Genomic DNA, 19,149 nt, shown 5'->3' with positions numbered 1-19,149 from the left:
CTGTAATCCCAACACTTTGGGAGGCCGTGGCAGGCAGATCACGAGGTCAAGAGTTTGAGACCAGCCTGACCAACATGGTGAAACCGCATCTCTACTAAAAACACACAAAAAAATTAGCCGGGTGTGGTGGCGTGCGCCTATAATCCCAGCTACTCGGGAGGCTGAGGCAGGAGAATCACTTGAACCCGGGAGCTGGAGGTTGCAGTGAGCTGAGATCGCACTACTGCACTCTACCCTGGGCAATAGAGTGAGACTGCATCTCAAAAAATAAAATAAATAAAATTAAAAAAAATATGATATATATTATATTTTATGTATTTTTACTGGAGGTTAGTGTATATTTCTGCACAATTGAAATTATTCCTCCCTGTTATTTTAATAGGACATAATATGCCATGTAGCTAAAACGCTAGAGCTTTTTAAATCACTTCATTATTATTCAGCATTTAGTTGAATTGCTTGTAATTTCTCATAACAAGTGCCCTGGCAATAAATATTTCAACTCATACAGTTTTACGTTTTTCATGTGAAGCTAGAGTGTCCTAAGAGAAGTGACTGATTCAAAGAGAACTCACCAAGTTAAAGCTAGCACATTTCCAAAGAGATTTTCAAAGATTTCCCACAATATAAGTTCTCAAGAATAAAGGACGAGATTTTCCAACAAAATATCCATCTCTAGAATAAAGTATCAAAATTTAATTGTTTTCCAATTTGAACGGGAAAAAATGCATCACAGTCCATTATATATTTTGTTGTTGTTTGTTATCTTGAGACAGTCTCACTCAGTCTCCCAGGCTGCTGTGCTCATGGCAACCTCCACCTCCTTGGTTCAAGGGATGCTCCTGGCTCACCCTCCCAAGTTGTTGAGATTACAGTTGTGTGCCTCCATGCCTGGCTAATTTTTTGTATTTTTTACAAAGTTTAGAATTTTTAAATTGCTATTTTCCAAGAGTTATAGGGCTTCTTTCCTAAAGAAACTAGAGATTTGCATGAACTAAGCTTTTCCTAATTCTGTCCTGCCTGTGAAGTTAGCGCCTATTCCCCAGGGCAGCTTTCCTTAGGAAGCCTGGGGAAGTCGGGTGCATGAAGAGAAGGACGTGAAAGAGACGGGGTTTCACCATGTTGGTCAGGCTGGTCTTGAACTCCTGACCTCAGGTGATCCACCTGCCTTGGTCTCCCAAAGTGCTGGGATTACCAGCATTAGGCCACCACGTGCCCAGTGCTTATCTGTGTTTTACAGCCTGATCTTCCAGGCTGCTCTTTGTTAGGAGAGAAGTGATTTCTTTGAACTGCCTGAGGTTAGAAAGGGAGCAATTTCTGAGCTGCTTCTTGTTAGAAGGAAAGTTTTTGGCTGGGGAATCTCTTCACCCTATCTTCCTAAATGACTTTCTATCTCTGTAACACCAGCCAGACAGTTCCTGGAAGCTCAGTTGTCCTTCAGGCAAGATACATCCTTGGTTGTGGCAGGACCTTCCATACACATTGTTGGTATGGAGATAAATAAAATACAGGGAGTTCCTTCAATAAAAATACAAATAGTAAACATGGCATAAGGAATGGCCATCATAAGGCTGGGCGTGGTGGATCATGCCTGTAATCCCAGCACTTTGGGAGGCCAAGGTGGGCAGATTGCTTGAAGTCAGGAGTTCAAGACCAGCCTGGCCAACATGGTGAAACCTCGCCTCCAATGATCCAAAATTAGCTTGGATTGGTGGCAAGCAATCGTAGTCCCAGCTACTCAGGAGGCAGAGACAGGAGAGTCGCTTGAACCTGGGAGGTGGAGGCTGTAGTGAGCCGATATCACACCACTGCACTCCAGCCTGGGCGGCAGAGCAAAACTCTGTCTCAAAAAAAAAAAAAAAAAAAACACATAAAAAAAGAAATGGCAGTTGTAATATGAGGTGATAATCTTGAGCAAGGTAGAATCTCCTTAGAGTCATCTTCCTTTTAAAGAGATGGATAACCTAGGCCAGGGGCTGTGGCTTATGCCTATAATCCCAGCACTTTTGGAGCCTGAGGCAGATGGATCATGAGGTCAGGAGGTTGAGACCATCCTGGCTAACACGGTGAAAACCCATCTCTACTAAAAATACAAAAAATTAGCTGAGCGTGGTGGCGGGTGCTTGTAGTCCCAGCTACTCAGAGGCTGAGGCAGGGGAATCCCTTGAACCTGGAACGCGGAGGTTGCAGTGAGCCGAGAACGAGTCACTGCACTCCATCCTGGGTGATAGTGAGACTCCGTCTCCAAAAAAAAAGAAAAAAAAAAAAGACAAAGAACCAAGGACCTCACCTCTTAGAATTTTTAAATTGCTATTTTCCAAGAGTCGTAGGGCTTGTTTCCTAAAGAAACTAGAGATTTGCATGAACTAAGCTTTTCCTAGTTCTGTCCTGCCTATGAGGTTAGCTCCTATTCCCCAGGGCAGCTTTGCTTAGGAATCCTGGGGAAGTCGGGTGCAGAACGAAGAGAAGGATGTGAAAGCACAGTGCCACATCTGACCCTTGGCTTCCCAGCGAGGCCAGGACAGACCTGATGAGCTGCCTTTGCCACTTTTCCCACATTTCTCTACAGTCTGAGATCCTGTTAGTACAGTTATTAATGAGGAGCCTCAGCACCTAAGATTTTTTTTTTTCTTTTGAGATGGAGTATCACTCTTGTCACCCAGGCTGGAGTGCAGTGGCTTGGTCTTGGCTCACTGCAACCTCCACCTCCCGGGTTAAAGCGATTCTCCTGCCTTACCCTCCCAAGAAGCTGGGATTACAGGCACCCGCCACCACAGCCCGCTAATTTGTTGTATTTTTAGTAGAGACAGGGTTTCATCATGTTGGCCAGGCTGGTTTCAAACTCCTGACCTCAGGTGATCCGCCCGCCTCGGCCTCCCAAAGTGCTGGGATTACAGGCGTGAGGCACCGTGCCCAGCCAACACCTAAGATTTTTGTACTCAGCTAAGATCATTTTTCTCTGATTCATGGGGTGTTGAGAGCTAATTTACTCTTGCTTTCATAGAATAAAATTATTTCCTAACATTGTCAATTTAAAAGGATGTTTACCAACTGGGTGCGGTGGCTTATGCCTGTAATCCTAACACTTTGGGAGGCCAAGGTGGGCAGATCATGAGGTCAGGAGTTCGAGACTAGCCTGGCCAATTCGGTGAAACCCCGTCTCTACTAAAAATACAAAAATTAGCTGGGCACGGTGGCACGCACCTGCAAACTCAGCTACTTAGGAAGCTGAGGCAGGAGAATCACTTGAACCTGGGAGCGGACGCTGCAGTGAGCCGAGATTGTGCCACTGCACTCTAGCCCGGGCAACAGAGCAAGACTCTGTAAAACAAAAAACAAAACAAAACAAAACAAAAAAGGATGTTTACCTCTCTCCCTCTATTTCCTTCTCAACCAGCTAGGACATTGTGAAGATAACAGGGGGAAAGTTCCATTGGCCAGTTCACTGTAGGGAGCTGGGCCTTTCCACCCTCCACTGCTTAAGTCAACTGCTATGTTTCCTCTAGGAGTTGAAATTGTCCTACAGGAGCCCGGGAGAAATCCAGCCCTTCTCAAAATTCTATGCTGGGCAGATGAAGGAACCCATTCAACTTGAAATTACTGACAAAAGACATGGGACTTTGGTCTGGAAGACTGTGGTGAAGCCAGGTAGGTGAGTGGGTGAGGATGGCATTTTTGGTGAGAGAAAATGCACCTCCACCATTGGATGTCAAAGAAGAAAGCTTGTTTCTCATTCCATCCCACATAAGAAGTCCATTGTCAGTATACTGCCAATGTGAGGACAACGAAAGTGATGGTGGTCCGTAGGAAGTGAAATGCTCAAGGGACCTGAGAATGGGGATGGCCATGGGAATGGAAACCCCTCACAGCTGGGGGTAAAGAACAGGAGATTTTTTTTTTTTTTTTTGACAGAGTCTCACTGTGTTACCCAGGCTGGAGTGCAGTGATACGATCTCGGCTCACTGCAACCTTCCGGTTCAAGTGATTCTCCTGCCTCAGTCTCCCAAGTAGCTGGGACCACAGGCACGCGCCACCACACCTGGCTAATTTTTGTATTTTTAGTAGAGATGGGGGTTTGCCCTGTTGGCCAGGCCAGTCTCAAACTCCTGGCCTCAGGTGATCCACCCGCCTCGACCAGCCTGGCCAACGTGGTGAAACCTTGTCTTCACTAAAATACAAAAATTAACCAGGCGTGGTGGAGGGTGCCTCTAGTCCCAGCTACTCAGGAGGCTGAGGCATGAGATGATTGAACCCGGGAGGTGGAGGTTGCAGTGAGCCGAGATGGTGCCACTGCACTCCAGCCTGGGCAACAAGAGGGAAATTCCATCTAAAAAAACAAGATTTTTCCAGGTGTCATGAGCCTGCTAATTCCTTAATAGGGAAATTCTGGATGACATGGGGAGACTGTGGGTGGCTGGGCCTCTGGGTGAATGTGCTGTTCCATGAAGCTGATGCTCTTCCTGGAAGTCCAATGACTAGAAACCCAATTTCTGCGCCTCATAGTCAATGGGAGACTCAGAGTCATCAGATTCATTCTGTGTTGGTGACACGGAGACTGAGCTGCTACCAACGGAGGGGTCACAAAATTCATCAGAACTTTAAACCACATCAGGGATTTTAGATAAAAGGATAAGACCATGTTGAAGGCCTCCTGGGAAATATCATTTCAATTATTTTCAAATGGGTAGCTCCAATTGTGAAATCTTCTATCAACTTATAAGTCCTGGTACCAACATGTATAAAAATTTACTCCTTAAATGTTGATTGTTCATGCCTAAAACACATTTACTTTGACTGTAATTTATGTAAGACAGTATGATATGATATTGTTGTAACCCTCAGAGTTCCTAAGACATTCACCTGTGCATAGAAAGAATATTGGAAAAATGGGCTGGGTGCAGTGGTTTATGTCTGTAATGCCAGCACTTTGGGAGGCCGAGGTGGGCGGATCACCTGAGGTCAGGAGTTCGAGACCAGTCTAGCCAACATGGCAAAACCCTGTCTCTACTAAAAATACAAATATTAGCCAGGCATGGTGGCACATGCCTATAATCGCAGCTACTCAGGAGGCTGAGGCAGGAGAATTGCTTGAACCTGGGAGGCGGAGGTTGCCGTGAGTTGAGATTGGGCCATTGCAATCTAGCTTTGCTAACAGAGTGAAACTCTGTCTCAAAAAACGAACAAACAAACAAAAAACAAAAAAAGAAAGAATATTGGAAAAATGTGTTCCTTTCTCTGATACATTTCCTGAATGGGCAGTGAGTGGCTCTTGACTTACTGGGGTTTCATTAGTATATTAGTGTGCCAAACAAGATCCCTGCCTTATAAAATATGTAGAATTAAATTATTTTCGTTGGCACATGAAAGACTAGAAAAGCTCAGTAAGGGTATATGATTCATTGTATGTCATCTCCAATTCTTCCCTCTTTTGTAGTGGATATCCAGCTTGGAGCTGCATCAGCCCCTCGTACCTTCTCAGGTTAGTGAAATGTTTACACTAAAGCCAGGAGGATGTATCTGATATCAAGAGGCCTTTGAGTGCTTTAACTTCACAAAGGGAGGCTCCATTTCTTCTAACCTTGTCATTTACAAAGAACAAGCGATGCCAGAGAAAAATACAAACGATGAGTATGATTTACTTATGGGAAGACGTGAGGACATCATGTCCACACAAAGGAGCAGGAAACAACCAGTTACTGGGGTAAATGTCTTGCATCTGGGGAACTGTAAGTTAAAGTAGTCCTATACTGAACTTTGAGAAATACATAGTAACTATGAGACTACAAAGTTAATCAAGAACTGGAAGTAAAATATCCAAAATGAAATGAATGTGGGTTAGGCAACAGACACAAGATAAAGACCCATCCCCTGCCACGGAATTATGAATCTTCATTTGGTGCGGATCCCAAATCCTGTAAGAGAGCAATTCTCAGAGTCCGCAACTCCCCCTTTCATCCAGGTGCAGTCTTTGTGAGGGAGAACCACCGGCAACTCCAAGCCAGGGTGGGGGACCTGAAAGGGGTGCTCGATGATCTCCAAGACAATGAGGTTCTCGCTGAGAATGAGAAGGAGCTGGTGGAGCAGGCAAAGACACGGCAGAGCAAGAATGACACCCTGCTGACCATGATGGAGAAGAAAGGGGACCGGGCCCTGGAGCTGCTCTTCAGAAGCCTTAGTGAGAGGGACCCTTACCTCGTGTCCTATCTTAGACAGCTGAGGTTGTAAAGGGAGTCAGTCCGAGAGTGTGGAAGAGAGAATCCAGCGTTCTCATTGGAAATGAATGAGTAGAAATGCATCCTTGATTCCAGTGTCCAAAACAGAGGAGGGCTGGGTCACATTTGCCCATCACACAGGCTTTGGGGACAGAGACGTCACCTGGAAGATACCCACTGGCTGTATCCCCATGCCTTTCCCTCAAGAATATCTGAAGAAAATAACAGTAGTGCTTTTAAATCTTTTCTAACCATGGCTCGATATATGACTATTCCATCCACTGACACATTTCCTGAAGACCCAGAGCGAATAAGTCAAGGCAGTTGTGTTTATGCATGACAGGCTCTAGAAAGGAAAATTCTCCTGATGAACCTGAAAACCAACTTTTCTGGACACTCTGTTTGATGTCTCACCATTCCACCACAAAAAGCAGGAAAGCTAACACAATCTCTCAATCGAAGAGACTCAAGGTATTTCTTAATGGTATTGGTTTTATACACGTTGTTCCTTTAACATTTTGTCTATTGCTGTTATTACTAGAATAATGTAAGTACGTTATCCTACAAGTACCCGGGAGGCGGAGGCTGCAGTGAGCCGAGGTCGCACCATCACATTCCAACCTGGGCGACAGATGGAGACTCCATCCAAAAAAAAAAAAAAAAAAAAACCCTTGGGAAATTGCTATGTATCTTGTACTTTTAATCATTGAGTTTTGTATAACTCATTGACTGTTTCAATAGCTCTTGAGGAAAATGGCTATTAACGGATTTCCAGATATTTACCATTTCTGCCACTCTTCCTTCACTCTTGATTTTCCAAGTTTTACTCTGCAGTTTTCTTTTTTGTCTGAAAAACTTTGATTTGTAGTTCTTTTAGAGCAGATCTGAAAGCTATGACTTCTCTTACTTTTCTTTCTTTCTTTTTTTTTTTTTTTTTTTTTTTTTTTTTGAGACAGAGTCTTGCTGTTGCCCAGGCTGGAGTGCAATGGCACGATCTCAGCTCACGGCAACCTCCGCCTCTCAGCTTCTAACAATTCTCTTGCCTCAGCCTCCCGAGTAGCTGGGATTACAGGCCTGTGCCACCACGCTCAGCTAATTTTTGTATTTTTAGTAGAGACGCGGGTTCACCATGTTGGCCAGGCTGGTCTCGAACTCCTGACCTCATGATCCACTTGCCTCAGCCTCCAAAAGTGCTGGGATTATAGGTGTGAGCCACCGCGCCCAGCCTCCATAGACATTTTGTCAGAGACATGTGAACCAGAGCAACTCCATCTTGAGTAGGAGCTGGACAAAATGAGGCTGAGACCTACCGGGCTACATTCCCATAAACACTTGGTTTATTGATGGTAGTTCTTCAAGGCCCAGTCATCAGTCACCGGCAAGGGCAGGCTATGCTGTAGTGTCTTTCACATCTGTCATTGAAGCTACTGCCCTGCCCCCTTCCACTGCCTCTCAACAAGCCAAACTCATTGCCTTAACCCAGGCTGTTACCCTTGTAAAGGGACTACGTGTCAATATCTACGCTGATTCCAAGTACGCCTTCCACATCCTGTATCACCGTGCTGTTATATGGGCAGAAAGAGGTTTTCTCACTACACAAGATTCCTCCATCGTCAATGCTTCCTTAATAAAAATTCTCCTTAAGGCTGCTCCACTGCCCGAGGAAACCGGAGACAACGCTTATGCTGATAATGCACTAAAGGAAGCAGCTAGTTTTCCCACATCTGTCCCTCATGGCCAGCTGTTTTCCTTCTCAACTATCACTCCCGCCTATTCTCCCACTGAAACTATTACCTATCAATCCCTTCCTCAAGGGATGGAGGAAGGGATTTCCCTAATTTCCCTTACTCAAGGCAAATGTCCCTTGAGTAAGGGCATCTATAGTGAGAAATGAGAATGCATTAAATGTGGGCTAATACTGGAGGTTCAGGTAAGCCATAGAGACATAGCTACATGGCATATTATGTCCTGTTTAAGTCACATGTAGGAATTCTTTCAACTGTACAGAAAACATACAATCTCATATGACAAACACCTATAATCAAGTACATAATATAAAATGAGGTATTTATTTAACTCCTTTAACAAGTACATTTTAAGTACCATCCTCAGGCAAGTGCCACAACCGGAGGCAATCAGCCAGGCCAAATGAATGTCCAGTTATAAACTACAACCTATCATTGTATAATGTTACCCATGAAACACATACAACAAATGCCAAAATGTTTACTGTGCCTGTGTGAATGTCTTAGAAGTATGTAATATGATGAACATGACTTTTTCTGTACTTTCAACTTTTATAATGTTCATATTTGTCATAGATAAATACATGAGTATATTTCATCTGGCAAAATGTTTTCCATTTTCTTTACAATCGAAATGTATTTCGAAGATGGGTGTTTTAAATTCAGATTCTACTGACCGTGGGTCTTCTTTCTCATGAGCAGACCAAATGCAATGTGAAGGGAATCACGGGGAGCCCTGACGGGGGAGGTCTGCAGAGGCACCCCAGGGACCCAGAAAAGGACACGAATCATGAGGTGATCATACTCGAGATGCCTCAGATAGAGCTCAGCCAAGATTTTGTAAAATTATTGAGGAGGAATTCATGCTAGAAATGATTACACTAGATGGTATCATTCTTCCAGTGAGTGGACACCTTAGGAAGGAGAGACTGGAGGGGTCCCAGGGACGTCCAGCAGCTATCCATGTTCTGTGTCTTGATCTGGGTGTGAGTTTACATGGCGGTGTCCACTGTAACGATTCAGGAATTGTTACTGTTCTGAATGTTTACTATTTTGTTGTACTTGAAAAGTGGAAAAGAAAAACCTTAGCTGATACTTTTGAAGGAGGGCATGCTTAATGATGAAGCTTGAATTGGATCTGAAATATTTTTAAAACAAAAATTTCCAATTCTATTGGTGAAAGAGATGAAGCTCCGTTGGACAGTAGGACGTACACAGAGCGTTAATGAAATATGTCAGCATACCCCTGATAAGGTATGGGTGTCATTATGGGTGGATTTATGCAGACACGAGATGCATACCAATGAATTCTGTGTAAAGGAGTGAATCTCCAAGTACTTTGAAACTCTCAATCTGCACTCTTCTTTATACCACTTATCATCTGTAAATATATTTTTTCCATTCCATGATCATTCTATATACTCTCTCTAGTTATCGTGTTGTGTATGTTTAGGTCACTGATATATATCCAACCCCTAAACTGCTGCCTGAAATATGTGAGGCGGACAAACATATTTGTTGAATGAATTTAAAAAGTGGCTTAGAGCAGTGCAGTTTAACAGAAATATAATGCAAAGTCTAGATGTAATTTTAGGTATTTCAATAGCTGCATTAAAAAGGAGCAAAACCAAGCAGAAAACCTCCTTTTAATTATATGTAATATGTTCATTTAACCCCCAAATAATAACTTGAACATATAATCAATGTGAATATTGTTTCTATGATACTTATGTATGATTATTCATAGTAAGACATTATAATCTCTTTTAAAAATTAATGAAATGTTAGACCTAAAGCCATAAAAACCCTAGAAGAAAACCTAGGCAATAGCATTCAGGACATAGGCATGGGCAAGGACTTCATGTCTAAAACACCAAAAGCAATGGCAACAAAAGCCAAAATAGATAAATGGGATCTAATTAAACTAAACTAAAGAGCTTCTGCACGGCAAAAGAAACTACCATCAGAGTGAATATGCAACCTACAAAATGGGAGAAAATTTTTACAATCTACTCATCTGACAAAGGGCTAATATCCAGAATCTACAAAGTACTTAAACAAATTTACAAGAAAAATCAAACAACCCCATCAAAAAGTGGGCAAAGGATATGAACAGACACTTTTCAAAAGAAGACATTTATGCAGCCAACAGACACATGAAAAAATGCTCATTATCACTGGCCGTCAGAGAAATGCAAATCAAAACCACAACGAGATACCATCTCACACCAGTTAGAATGGCGATCATTAAAAAGTCAGGAAACAACAGATGCTGGAGAGGATGTGGAGAAATAGGAACACTTTTACACTGTTGGTGGGAGTATAAACTAGTTCAACCATTGTAGAAGACAGTGTGGTGATTCCTCAAGGATCTAGAACTAGAAATACCATTTGACCCAGCAATCCCATTACTGGGTATATACCCAAAGGATTATAAATCATGCTGCTATAAAGACACATGCACACGTATGTTTATTGCAGCACTATTCACAATAGTAAAGACCTGGAACCAACCAAAATGTCCATCAATGACAGACTGGATTAAGAAAATGTGGCACATACACACCATGGAATACTATGCAGCCATAAAGAAGGATGAGTTCATGACCTCATCCTTCATGTCCTTGTAGGGACATGGAGGAAGCTGGAAACCATCATTCTGAGCAAACTATCGCAAGGACAGAAAACCAAACACCACATTTTCTCACTCGTAGGTGGGAATTGAACAATGAAAACACTTGGACACAGGAAGGGGAACATCACACACTGGGATGTGTCGTGGGGTGGGGGAAGTGGGGGAGAGATAGCATTAGGAAATATACCGCAAGATATACGCGGGTTATGCGTAATAACCTCCTGCAGCATCTTAGTTTAGTGTTTGATAACTAACCTGAGTACCAGATTGTTTAAGTAAAACTTTAAGCAACTGCATATAATGTTGCTCTTCAATAGACAAAGTCTGCCCCATGTTACTCTGATTCAGAAACCTTCCATTCCTAGTACCTCTTTAGGGCACTGACCTTATATCCCAGTACCTCCTTAGGGCACTGGCCTTGTATCTGCTGCCAGTATCTCCTTAGGGCACTGGCCTTGTATCAAACTGCCAGGAGTTTGAGACCAGCTTGGGCAACATGGTGAAACCCCTTCTCTACAAAAAATACAAAAATTAGCTGGGCACAGTGGTGGACACCTGCAGTCAGTCCCAGCTGATCAGGAGGCTGAGGTGGGAGGATTGCATGAGCCCAGGAGTTTGAGGCTGCAGTGAGCTATCAGGCAGACTCTTCCCCGGGTTTCTCATTCGTCTTGTCAGTTTCACTTTCTCTGCTCCAGCAGACCTTCTTTGCCCACGTCCTTGTTTGGGCACCACTTGTCACTGTCAGTTGCTACTGGATTGAACGAAGGGGGACAAATGCAGAAATAAAGACAAAGACAAAAAGATCTACTTTAAAAGAAGGGGTCAGGGTCTCCTTGCTCCTAGTGAACAAGGGCCCAGAACTTTTACACCCCTTCGTATTTATTAGGTAGAAAGGGCAGGGAGGGAGAGGTAATGGTTGGTCAGCTGCTTGATTTATCACAGGTTCACATAATTGCTTTCTTTGTACAACAGGCTTCAGATGTTCCTATAGATAATCACAAGGAACACTGTGCTTGGGGTGTGACTGCCCTCAGCACCCCTTCTGGTGGCAGATGCAGCTGTCAGTTTTCCAACATCATGCTGTCATGAGAACCATTGTGTTTGCTGATATAGCCTCCAGTGGTATGCTGAGTTGGTCACAACCCTCATTCTTTCGGCCTGTAACACCCCCAGATGTGATAAAGAAGCCGAGAGGACCCCCAGTGGAAGAAACATGTAAAAAACTACACGGACTGCTTCGTAAGATTTCGTAAGATTTAAAGATTCTTTTCACGGCAAGACACAATACAGTAACATTCGGATGGAGAGGAGGCCATCACCCAGGGAGCCACACAGAGGAGGTTGCTCCTGAAGAAATGTAATAGCAAGCTGGCACTGCAGGAGAGGGGGTTTTTGTATAGGACACTTTAGGTGGGGTTAGCTAGGTTTCAAGGGCTTTCCATGGATTGGCTAATTTGCATAATTCTGCAGGTTATGGGACATGGAGGCTATTTCTAGTTGTTTGGTACATGGGCCAAGGGCCATTGAGGTGAGTGCATTATGGCCCCAGAGTGTGAGAGCCAAATAAGAAGAGAAGTGTTGGAGGTTGATTTAATCAGCTGCTTGAGCACTGAAAGGCCTCCACCCATGGCTTCAAAACTGAGCAGGACAACATTGAAAGACATAGAGGGAGACAAACAGAGAGATCAACAGATGTAGAACCAGTGGTTGTCAATTTCAAGGGATAAATGTTGTTAGAAAATAAGGAGTGAGTTTGTCATTACTTTTTTTTTTTTTCCAGACGGGGTCTCGCTCTGTTGCCCAGGCTGGAGTGCAGTGGCATGATGACAGCTCACTGCAGCCTCAAACTCCTGGGCTCATGCAATCCTCCCACCTCAGCCTCCTGATCAGCTGGGACTGACTGCAGATGTCCACCACTGTGCCCAGCTAATTTTTGTATTTTTTGTAGAGAACGGGTTTCACCATGTTGCCCAAGCTGGTCTCAAACTCCTGGGCTCAAGCGATCCACCCATCTTGGCCTCCCAAAGTGCTGGGATTATAGGCATGACACACTGCACCCTGCAATCATGACTTTTTTTTTTTTTTTTTTTTTTTTTTTTTAACAGCTGGGATTCTCCTCATGGCCTCTTTTCCTGTATACTCCCACATCCTTTAACTTCAGCATACTTGCTTCCTCTGGGAGACTTTGCCTTAGATTTGCTGACCTCCCCACACACTCTGCTGGGTTCTGGATCCCTGCTCTGTGCACCTCCAACTCACTGTACATCATATCTCCACAACTGGACATAATGTCCTGATATTACCATTGTGTGCCCATATGTCTGTCATACTTACCATGCTGCACTCCTGGAGGACGGGAACCTGATCTCATTCATCTGCTTGGCCATTCCCCAATGCCCACTGCAGGGTGGGACAGGTAGCAGATGCTTGATAAACGTTTCCTGAAAAATAAATGAATCAGATCCCTGTGATCATCGTTGTTGCTGCTGTTTGTCGAACACACCACATGTCAAGTGCTTGGCTAATGCTTCCTATGCACCATTGCATTTAATCCTTACAGCAATATCATTAAATCAGCACTCTTGCTGTCCCTATTTCATGGGAAGCTGAAGCTTAGAGAGGTGATGTAAATAATATGATGCCAGCCTGAAGGAGAGATTGCTCATATGAAAGTGCTGGGGGAGAGAGACAGATACACACACACACACACACACACACACACACACACCCCTACAAGGGAGGAGAGAAGAGAAGGGAGGAAGAAAGGAAGGGAGGGAGGGGGAGGGTGAGGGGAGGGGAGGGGAGGGGAGGGGAGGGGAGGGGAGGGGAGGAGAGACAAGACTAGCACTGAGATTTATTTTCGTTTTTTTTCTTTTTTTTTGAGATGGAGTCCCACTTTGTCTCCCAGGCTAGAGTGCAATGGCAGGATCTTGGCTCACTGCAACCTCTGCCTCCTGGGTTCAAGTGATTCTCCTGCCTCAGCCTCCTGAGTAACCAGGATTACAGGCGTCTGCCACCACACCCAGCTAATTTTTGTATTTTTAGTAGAGATGGAATTTCACCATGTTTGTCAGCTGGTCTCGAACTCTTGACCTCAGGCGATCCACCTGCCTCAGCCTCCCAAAGTGCTGGGATTATAGGCATGAGCCACCACACTCAGCCTATTTTTCAAAGGAAGGAAGGAAGGAGGCAGGGAGGGAGGGAGGGGGAGGGAGGGGGGAGGGAGGGAGGGAGGGAGGGAGGGAAGGCAGGCAGGCAGGCAGGCAGGCAGACACGCACTAAGATTGAGATTTATTTTTCTTAAAGAGTGGTCAGGCCAGACATGGTGGCACATGTTTGTAGTCCCAGCTACCTGGGAGACTGAAGCAGGAAGATCACTTGAGCCCAAGAGTTTGAGGCTGCAGTAAGCTATGATCATGCCACTGCAGTTCAGCCTGGGCAACAGAGTGAGACCCTGTCTCTTAAAAAATAATAATAGTAAGAGAGAGTAGTGGTCAGTAGGATTCAATAATTATTTTATTTAATACACTAGCATTTATTGGGTGCCTACATGTTGAGTTTCCAGTGATGAACAAGATGCCTGCTGTTATAACCCCAGAAGGTGGATGGAGACAGGTAGATACTGAACTCCTGGTGCTCGGTTATGGATGTTTCTCGATTATCCACCCAACATCCACCCCTCTTCCCTCTTCTTAAAAGGACCCATGTCTTATTTCCAGCGTCCGCTCCTCACACATCCTACGAACATCAAAAAAACCAGTTGCCACCTCCACCTCCAAGGATATTTCACTCCCCTAATCACAATTATGGATTTACATGAGGGGCAAGTGACTTAGGTCCAGTCATGGGGGAGCCAGTTTTGGAGCTCTTGTTACAATGCCGGGAGTGGGGCCTGGGGTAAACCAGCTGGGGCACCCATGGTTGAGTGGTGCAGGGTAGTCCATCTGCCACTTTTATGAGCACTGTGATAATTCCATTTCAACATTTCTGACTTTATTCACAGAAGTAAAGGCTTTTGTGGCTGTAGCCAAACGGAGTCCAAAGGGACTCAGGAATATGCCAAACTGCCACATCCCTCCAGGCGAACTGTCTGGACTGTGCTCTGATTAATTTGCCATAGGTTCCTCCCTCTCCAGGGATGGCCTGGCTCCAGCCATTCTGCAACCAAAAGCATAATCAGCCTTTGCCTGTAGCTGACCCTCAGATGGCAGAAGACCCAAAGGAAATACACACACACACACACACACACACACACACACACACACACACACACACACACATATTTTTTTTTAGACGGAATCTCGCTCTGTCACCCAGGCTGGAGTGCAGTGACGCGATCTCGGCTCACTGCAACCTCCGCTACCAGGTTCAAGCCATTCTCCTGTCTCAGCCTCCCGAGTAGCTGGGACTACAGGCGCCCGCCACCACGCCCGGCTAATGGTGAAACCCTGCCTCGACTAAAAATACAAAAATTAGCCAGGCGTGACGGCATGTACCTGTAATCCCAGCTACTTGGGAGGCTGAGGCAGGAGAATCGATTGAATCCGGGAGACAGAGGTTGCAGTGAGATGAGATCGCTCACTCTCCATCCCTCCAGTTCCCAGGCTGTTAATCTAATTTCTCCCGCGAGGTCTCTAATCCCCGTCCCCTTCCACTCCAGGGTTACTGTGGCAACGCCAACCTTGGAATCCCCTTCCTGCGCGCTGAGCGGCTCGTAACCATGGAGACCGAAGCAGATTTCCTGCCCCCGCCTCGTCACCCAGAGACTGCAGCCCCGGGGCCCAGACCCTTTGGACAAGGAGAGCCGAGCGGGCCCCACAATGCTCCGTGGGTCAACGGGTCCTCCCCACTCCTCTCCTGCCTGCCGACGAAGGAAACACCCCACAATATGCACAAGCTCAGATGGAATTCTGGGCCCGCGGATTCTACTGCGCAGGCCCTCACGCTTAGGAAAGGGACTTGGGCGCGAAAGCGCTGGTGGCGCTCAGCCTGCTGGGAGTTGTAGTTTTCTGGCTGCTACCGCAGGAGATACAGGTGGCCAATGGGTGAGCTGGATGGAGGTAAGAACAAGGTTAAGGAGGCTGGGATCTTCGTGCAGATTGGATCGTCACCATAGCAACAATGAAGCATCACGAAGTGCTAGTTCTGCTAGGCAGTCTGCCATTTTCATTCTTTCATCTTTTTTTTTTTTTTTTTTTTTTTTAACTCAAAGCTTACTTTGCAACAGGCACTGTTCTAGGCACTGGGGATACAATGGAAAACAAAATAGAGCTTATATTTTGGCGGGAGGAGATCGACTTAATAATGGTGAACGCATGTTACTGGAAAAGCAGTATGTTAATAAGTAATTGGGCTGCTTTGGGAAAAATGGAAACGCAGGCAATGTTAGAACACTGGCATACACACTAATTCATTTATCCTCACAAAGCCCTATAGACGGGTACTATTATGACCCCTCAACTGTAACATAGGCTGACCAACTGAAGGTCACATGACAAGGAAGTAGTGGAGCTGGGATTTGAACCCAGGCAGTCTGGCTTCATACTTGATAAGCTTAACCACAATGCGAAATTGGTAAATAGCTGTGTGGCATAATTTCAGGTAGTGATAAGTGCTGTGAAGGATAAAGCAAAGAAAGGGGCTGGGGTGGCTCTTTAGAGAGACTACTTAGGGATGGCTTTCAGGAAGAGGTGGCATTTGAGCAGGGGCCTGAGGGATTGATGTGACTTGTGATAAAAACTTCAGACTAATTAAATTTAAAGAAGTTTAATTGGCTGGGCACGGTGGCTCACGCCTGTAATTCCAGCACTTTGGGAGGCCGAGGAGGGTGGATGGCTTCAAGTCAGGAGTTTGAGACCAGCCTGGTCAACATGGCGAAACCTCGTCTCTACTACAAATACAAAAATTAGCTGGGTGTGGTGGCGGGCACCTGTAGTCCCAACTACTCGGGAGGCTGAGGCACAAGAATTGCTTGAACCCAGAAGGTGGAGGTTGTAGTGAGCTGAGATCGCGCCATTGCACTCCAGTCTGTGCAACAGAGCGAGACTCCATTTCTAAATAAACAAATAGAGTTTAATTGAGCCAATGAAGGATTCACAAATCAGGCAGCCTTGGGCCAGAGTAGGCTGAAACTCCAGCACAGCCATGTGGTGGAAGATTTACAGACAGAAAAAGGAAAGTGACATACAGAAAACTGAAGTCAGGTACAGAAACAGCTGGATTGATTACAGCTCGGCGTTTGCCTTATTTGAACACAATTTGAACAGTTGGCTACATTTGATTGCCCAAAACTTGGTGATTGGCACAAGTGTAGGCCACCTTCTGTTTACACGTCCACTTGTTATAGTTCATGATGTACAGAAAAACCTTCAGGCTGAACTTAAAGTACGTAAGGAGGCAGCTTTAGGCTAAACTTGATTTAACACTTGTGAGCTGGACATGTGGGGCATATAGAGGGTTAAGGTCACTAACCTTTAGTTTCCTCTTGCCTTCCTGAAGGGCCACATACTGTAATACCTGCAGTTCCCTCCAATAAGAACGTACTTCTTCATTCTCTTTTCCTGGCAAACACATTCTTCAAGGTCCAGTTCTGTGAAGATCCTTCTGCCTGTTTTTTAAAATGTATTTTTATTTGTTTGTTTATGGTCACATACATCTCTTCCTGGTCTGGACTCATCCAATCCGTTTGTCACAGTAAAGCTTCGGGGGCAGGGGAGGTGGTTATTCTAGCGTACATTCAATCAAGCCGCTCTCTGTTTAAAACCTTTTGAAGGCTTCCCATACCTCCCAGGATAAAGACTCACCTCATCTTCTATCTTTAAGGGCTTGCAAATCTCACTATCCAAATCTCTCCCTCTCTCACACTCTGGCCCATCTACCCTGGCCCATCTTCTTTTTATCTTATGGGCTGAGCTCTTTTCCACCCCAGGGCTCTGTGTGTTATTTGGTTAATGAATTAATGAATTATTTCAGTTTCCCGTCACTAACCAGATAACCCACATCTAAGAATCTAATGATAAAACAGGCAAGTGGAGAAGTTTTGGATTTGGTCTGCACTCAATTGCTGTTGTTTGCCTTCCCAGGATCCCTCCTGCCTCCTTTCCTTCCTTCCTTCCTTCCTTCCTTCCTTCCTTCCTTCCTTCCTTCCTTCCTTCCTTTCTTTTTTTATTTATTTTTTATTTTAAGAGATGGGCGTCGCGGATGTGACTAGCTGGGGCCAGTGTCGTGGGAGGTAAAGGCATTTACCAAGACAGTTGTAGGGAAAGAAAGGCAGATTTATTAGGCAGAAAGTACATTGCACGAAAGCAATGGGCAGCACAGCAGAGGAAGAGCTGTCTGCAGAGGCAGGGGCTGGAGGGAAGTTTCATAGGGTTGTACGGGAGGGTCTACGTGCTGAACGAGTTACCCTAGTCCTCCCAGCCAAGGCATTTTTTGAGACAGAGTCTCACTCTGTCACCTTGTCACCCAGGCTGGAGTGCAGTGGCACAATCATGGCTCACTGCAACCTCGACCTCCAGGGCTCAGGTGATCCTCCCCACTTAGCCTCTTGAGTAGCTGGGACCACAGGTGTGCACCACCATACCAAGTTAATTTTGTTTCTATTTTTTGTAGAAATGGGTCTCCCTATGTTGCCCAGGTTGGTCTCGAACTCCTGGGCTCAAGCAGTCTTCCCACTTCGGCCTCCCAAAGCGCTGGGATTTCAGACATGAGCCACCAAGCCCTGACAAGGCCTTTTTAGTTCACCCAAAAGCCATATGACTCCTGATATGTGGGCAAGCCCAATGAAAATCAGCTACTTTATCAAGAGTAGCTGCTTTCATTTTTTTTTTTTTTTTTTTTTTTTTTTGAGATGGAGTCTCGCTGTGTCGCCCAGGCTGGAGTGCAGTGGCGCGATCTCGGCTCACTGCAAGCTCCGCCTCCCGGGTTTACGCCATTCTCCTGCCTCAGCCTCCTGAGTAGCTGGGACTACAGGCGCCCGCCACCACGCCCGGCTAATTTTTTGTATTTTTAGTAGAGACGGGGTTTCACCATGGTCTCGATCTCCTGACCTTGTGATCCGCCCGTCTCGGCCTCCCTCATATTTTTAAAAAAGCCTATTTCAGATAATTATAGGTTTATGATCAGTTGCTTTGCTTTTCAAAGTATAACATGCATACTAAGATCTTGTTAGAATGAGATTCTGATTCTGTAGTTTTGGAGTGGGTCTGAGAATCTGCATTTCTTTCTCTTTTTTTTCTTTCTTTTTTTTTGAGGTGGAATTTTACTTTGTCACACAGGCTGGAGCGCAGTGGAGCCATCTCAGCTCACTGCAACCTCCGCCTCCCGGGTTCAAGTGATTCTCCTGCCTCAGCCTCCTGAGTAGCTGGGACTACAGGCGTACCACCACGCCCAGCTGATTTTTGTATTTTTAGTAGAGGCAGGGTTTCACCATGTGTGTTGGCCAGGATGGTCTCAATCTCCTGACCTCAGGTGATCCGCCTGCCTCAGCCTCCCAAAGTGCTGGGATTACAGGCGTGAGCCACCGCGCCCGGCCGAGAATCTGCATTTCTAACAAGCT

General features: G+C 45.3%; 1 protein-coding gene across 1 annotated transcript in view; it reads left to right on the top strand.

Moving 5' to 3' along the window:
• LOC104673369 (caspase recruitment domain-containing protein 8) overlaps nucleotides 1-7,182 on the top strand; it is a 28,724-nt gene extending 21,542 nt beyond the window's left edge. Inside the window, exons 9-11 of the mRNA XM_010377378.2 lie at nucleotides 3,507-3,648; nucleotides 5,435-5,479; nucleotides 5,960-7,182. Of these exons, the coding sequence (XP_010375680.2) occupies nucleotides 3,507-3,648; nucleotides 5,435-5,479; nucleotides 5,960-6,225 (453 nt within the window). The 3' untranslated portion in view covers nucleotides 6,226-7,182. The remainder of the gene's footprint in view (nucleotides 1-3,506; nucleotides 3,649-5,434; nucleotides 5,480-5,959) is intronic.
• The last annotated feature ends 11,967 nt before the right edge of the window (nucleotides 7,183-19,149 follow it).

This window comes from Rhinopithecus roxellana, chromosome 12 (assembly GCF_007565055.1).
Source record: "Rhinopithecus roxellana isolate Shanxi Qingling chromosome 12, ASM756505v1, whole genome shotgun sequence".
In the NCBI taxonomy this organism is placed as follows: domain Eukaryota; kingdom Metazoa; phylum Chordata; class Mammalia; order Primates; family Cercopithecidae; genus Rhinopithecus; species Rhinopithecus roxellana.
Note: the sequence above shows the minus strand (reverse complement) of the source record. Positions and strands in the feature narration are given on the sequence as shown.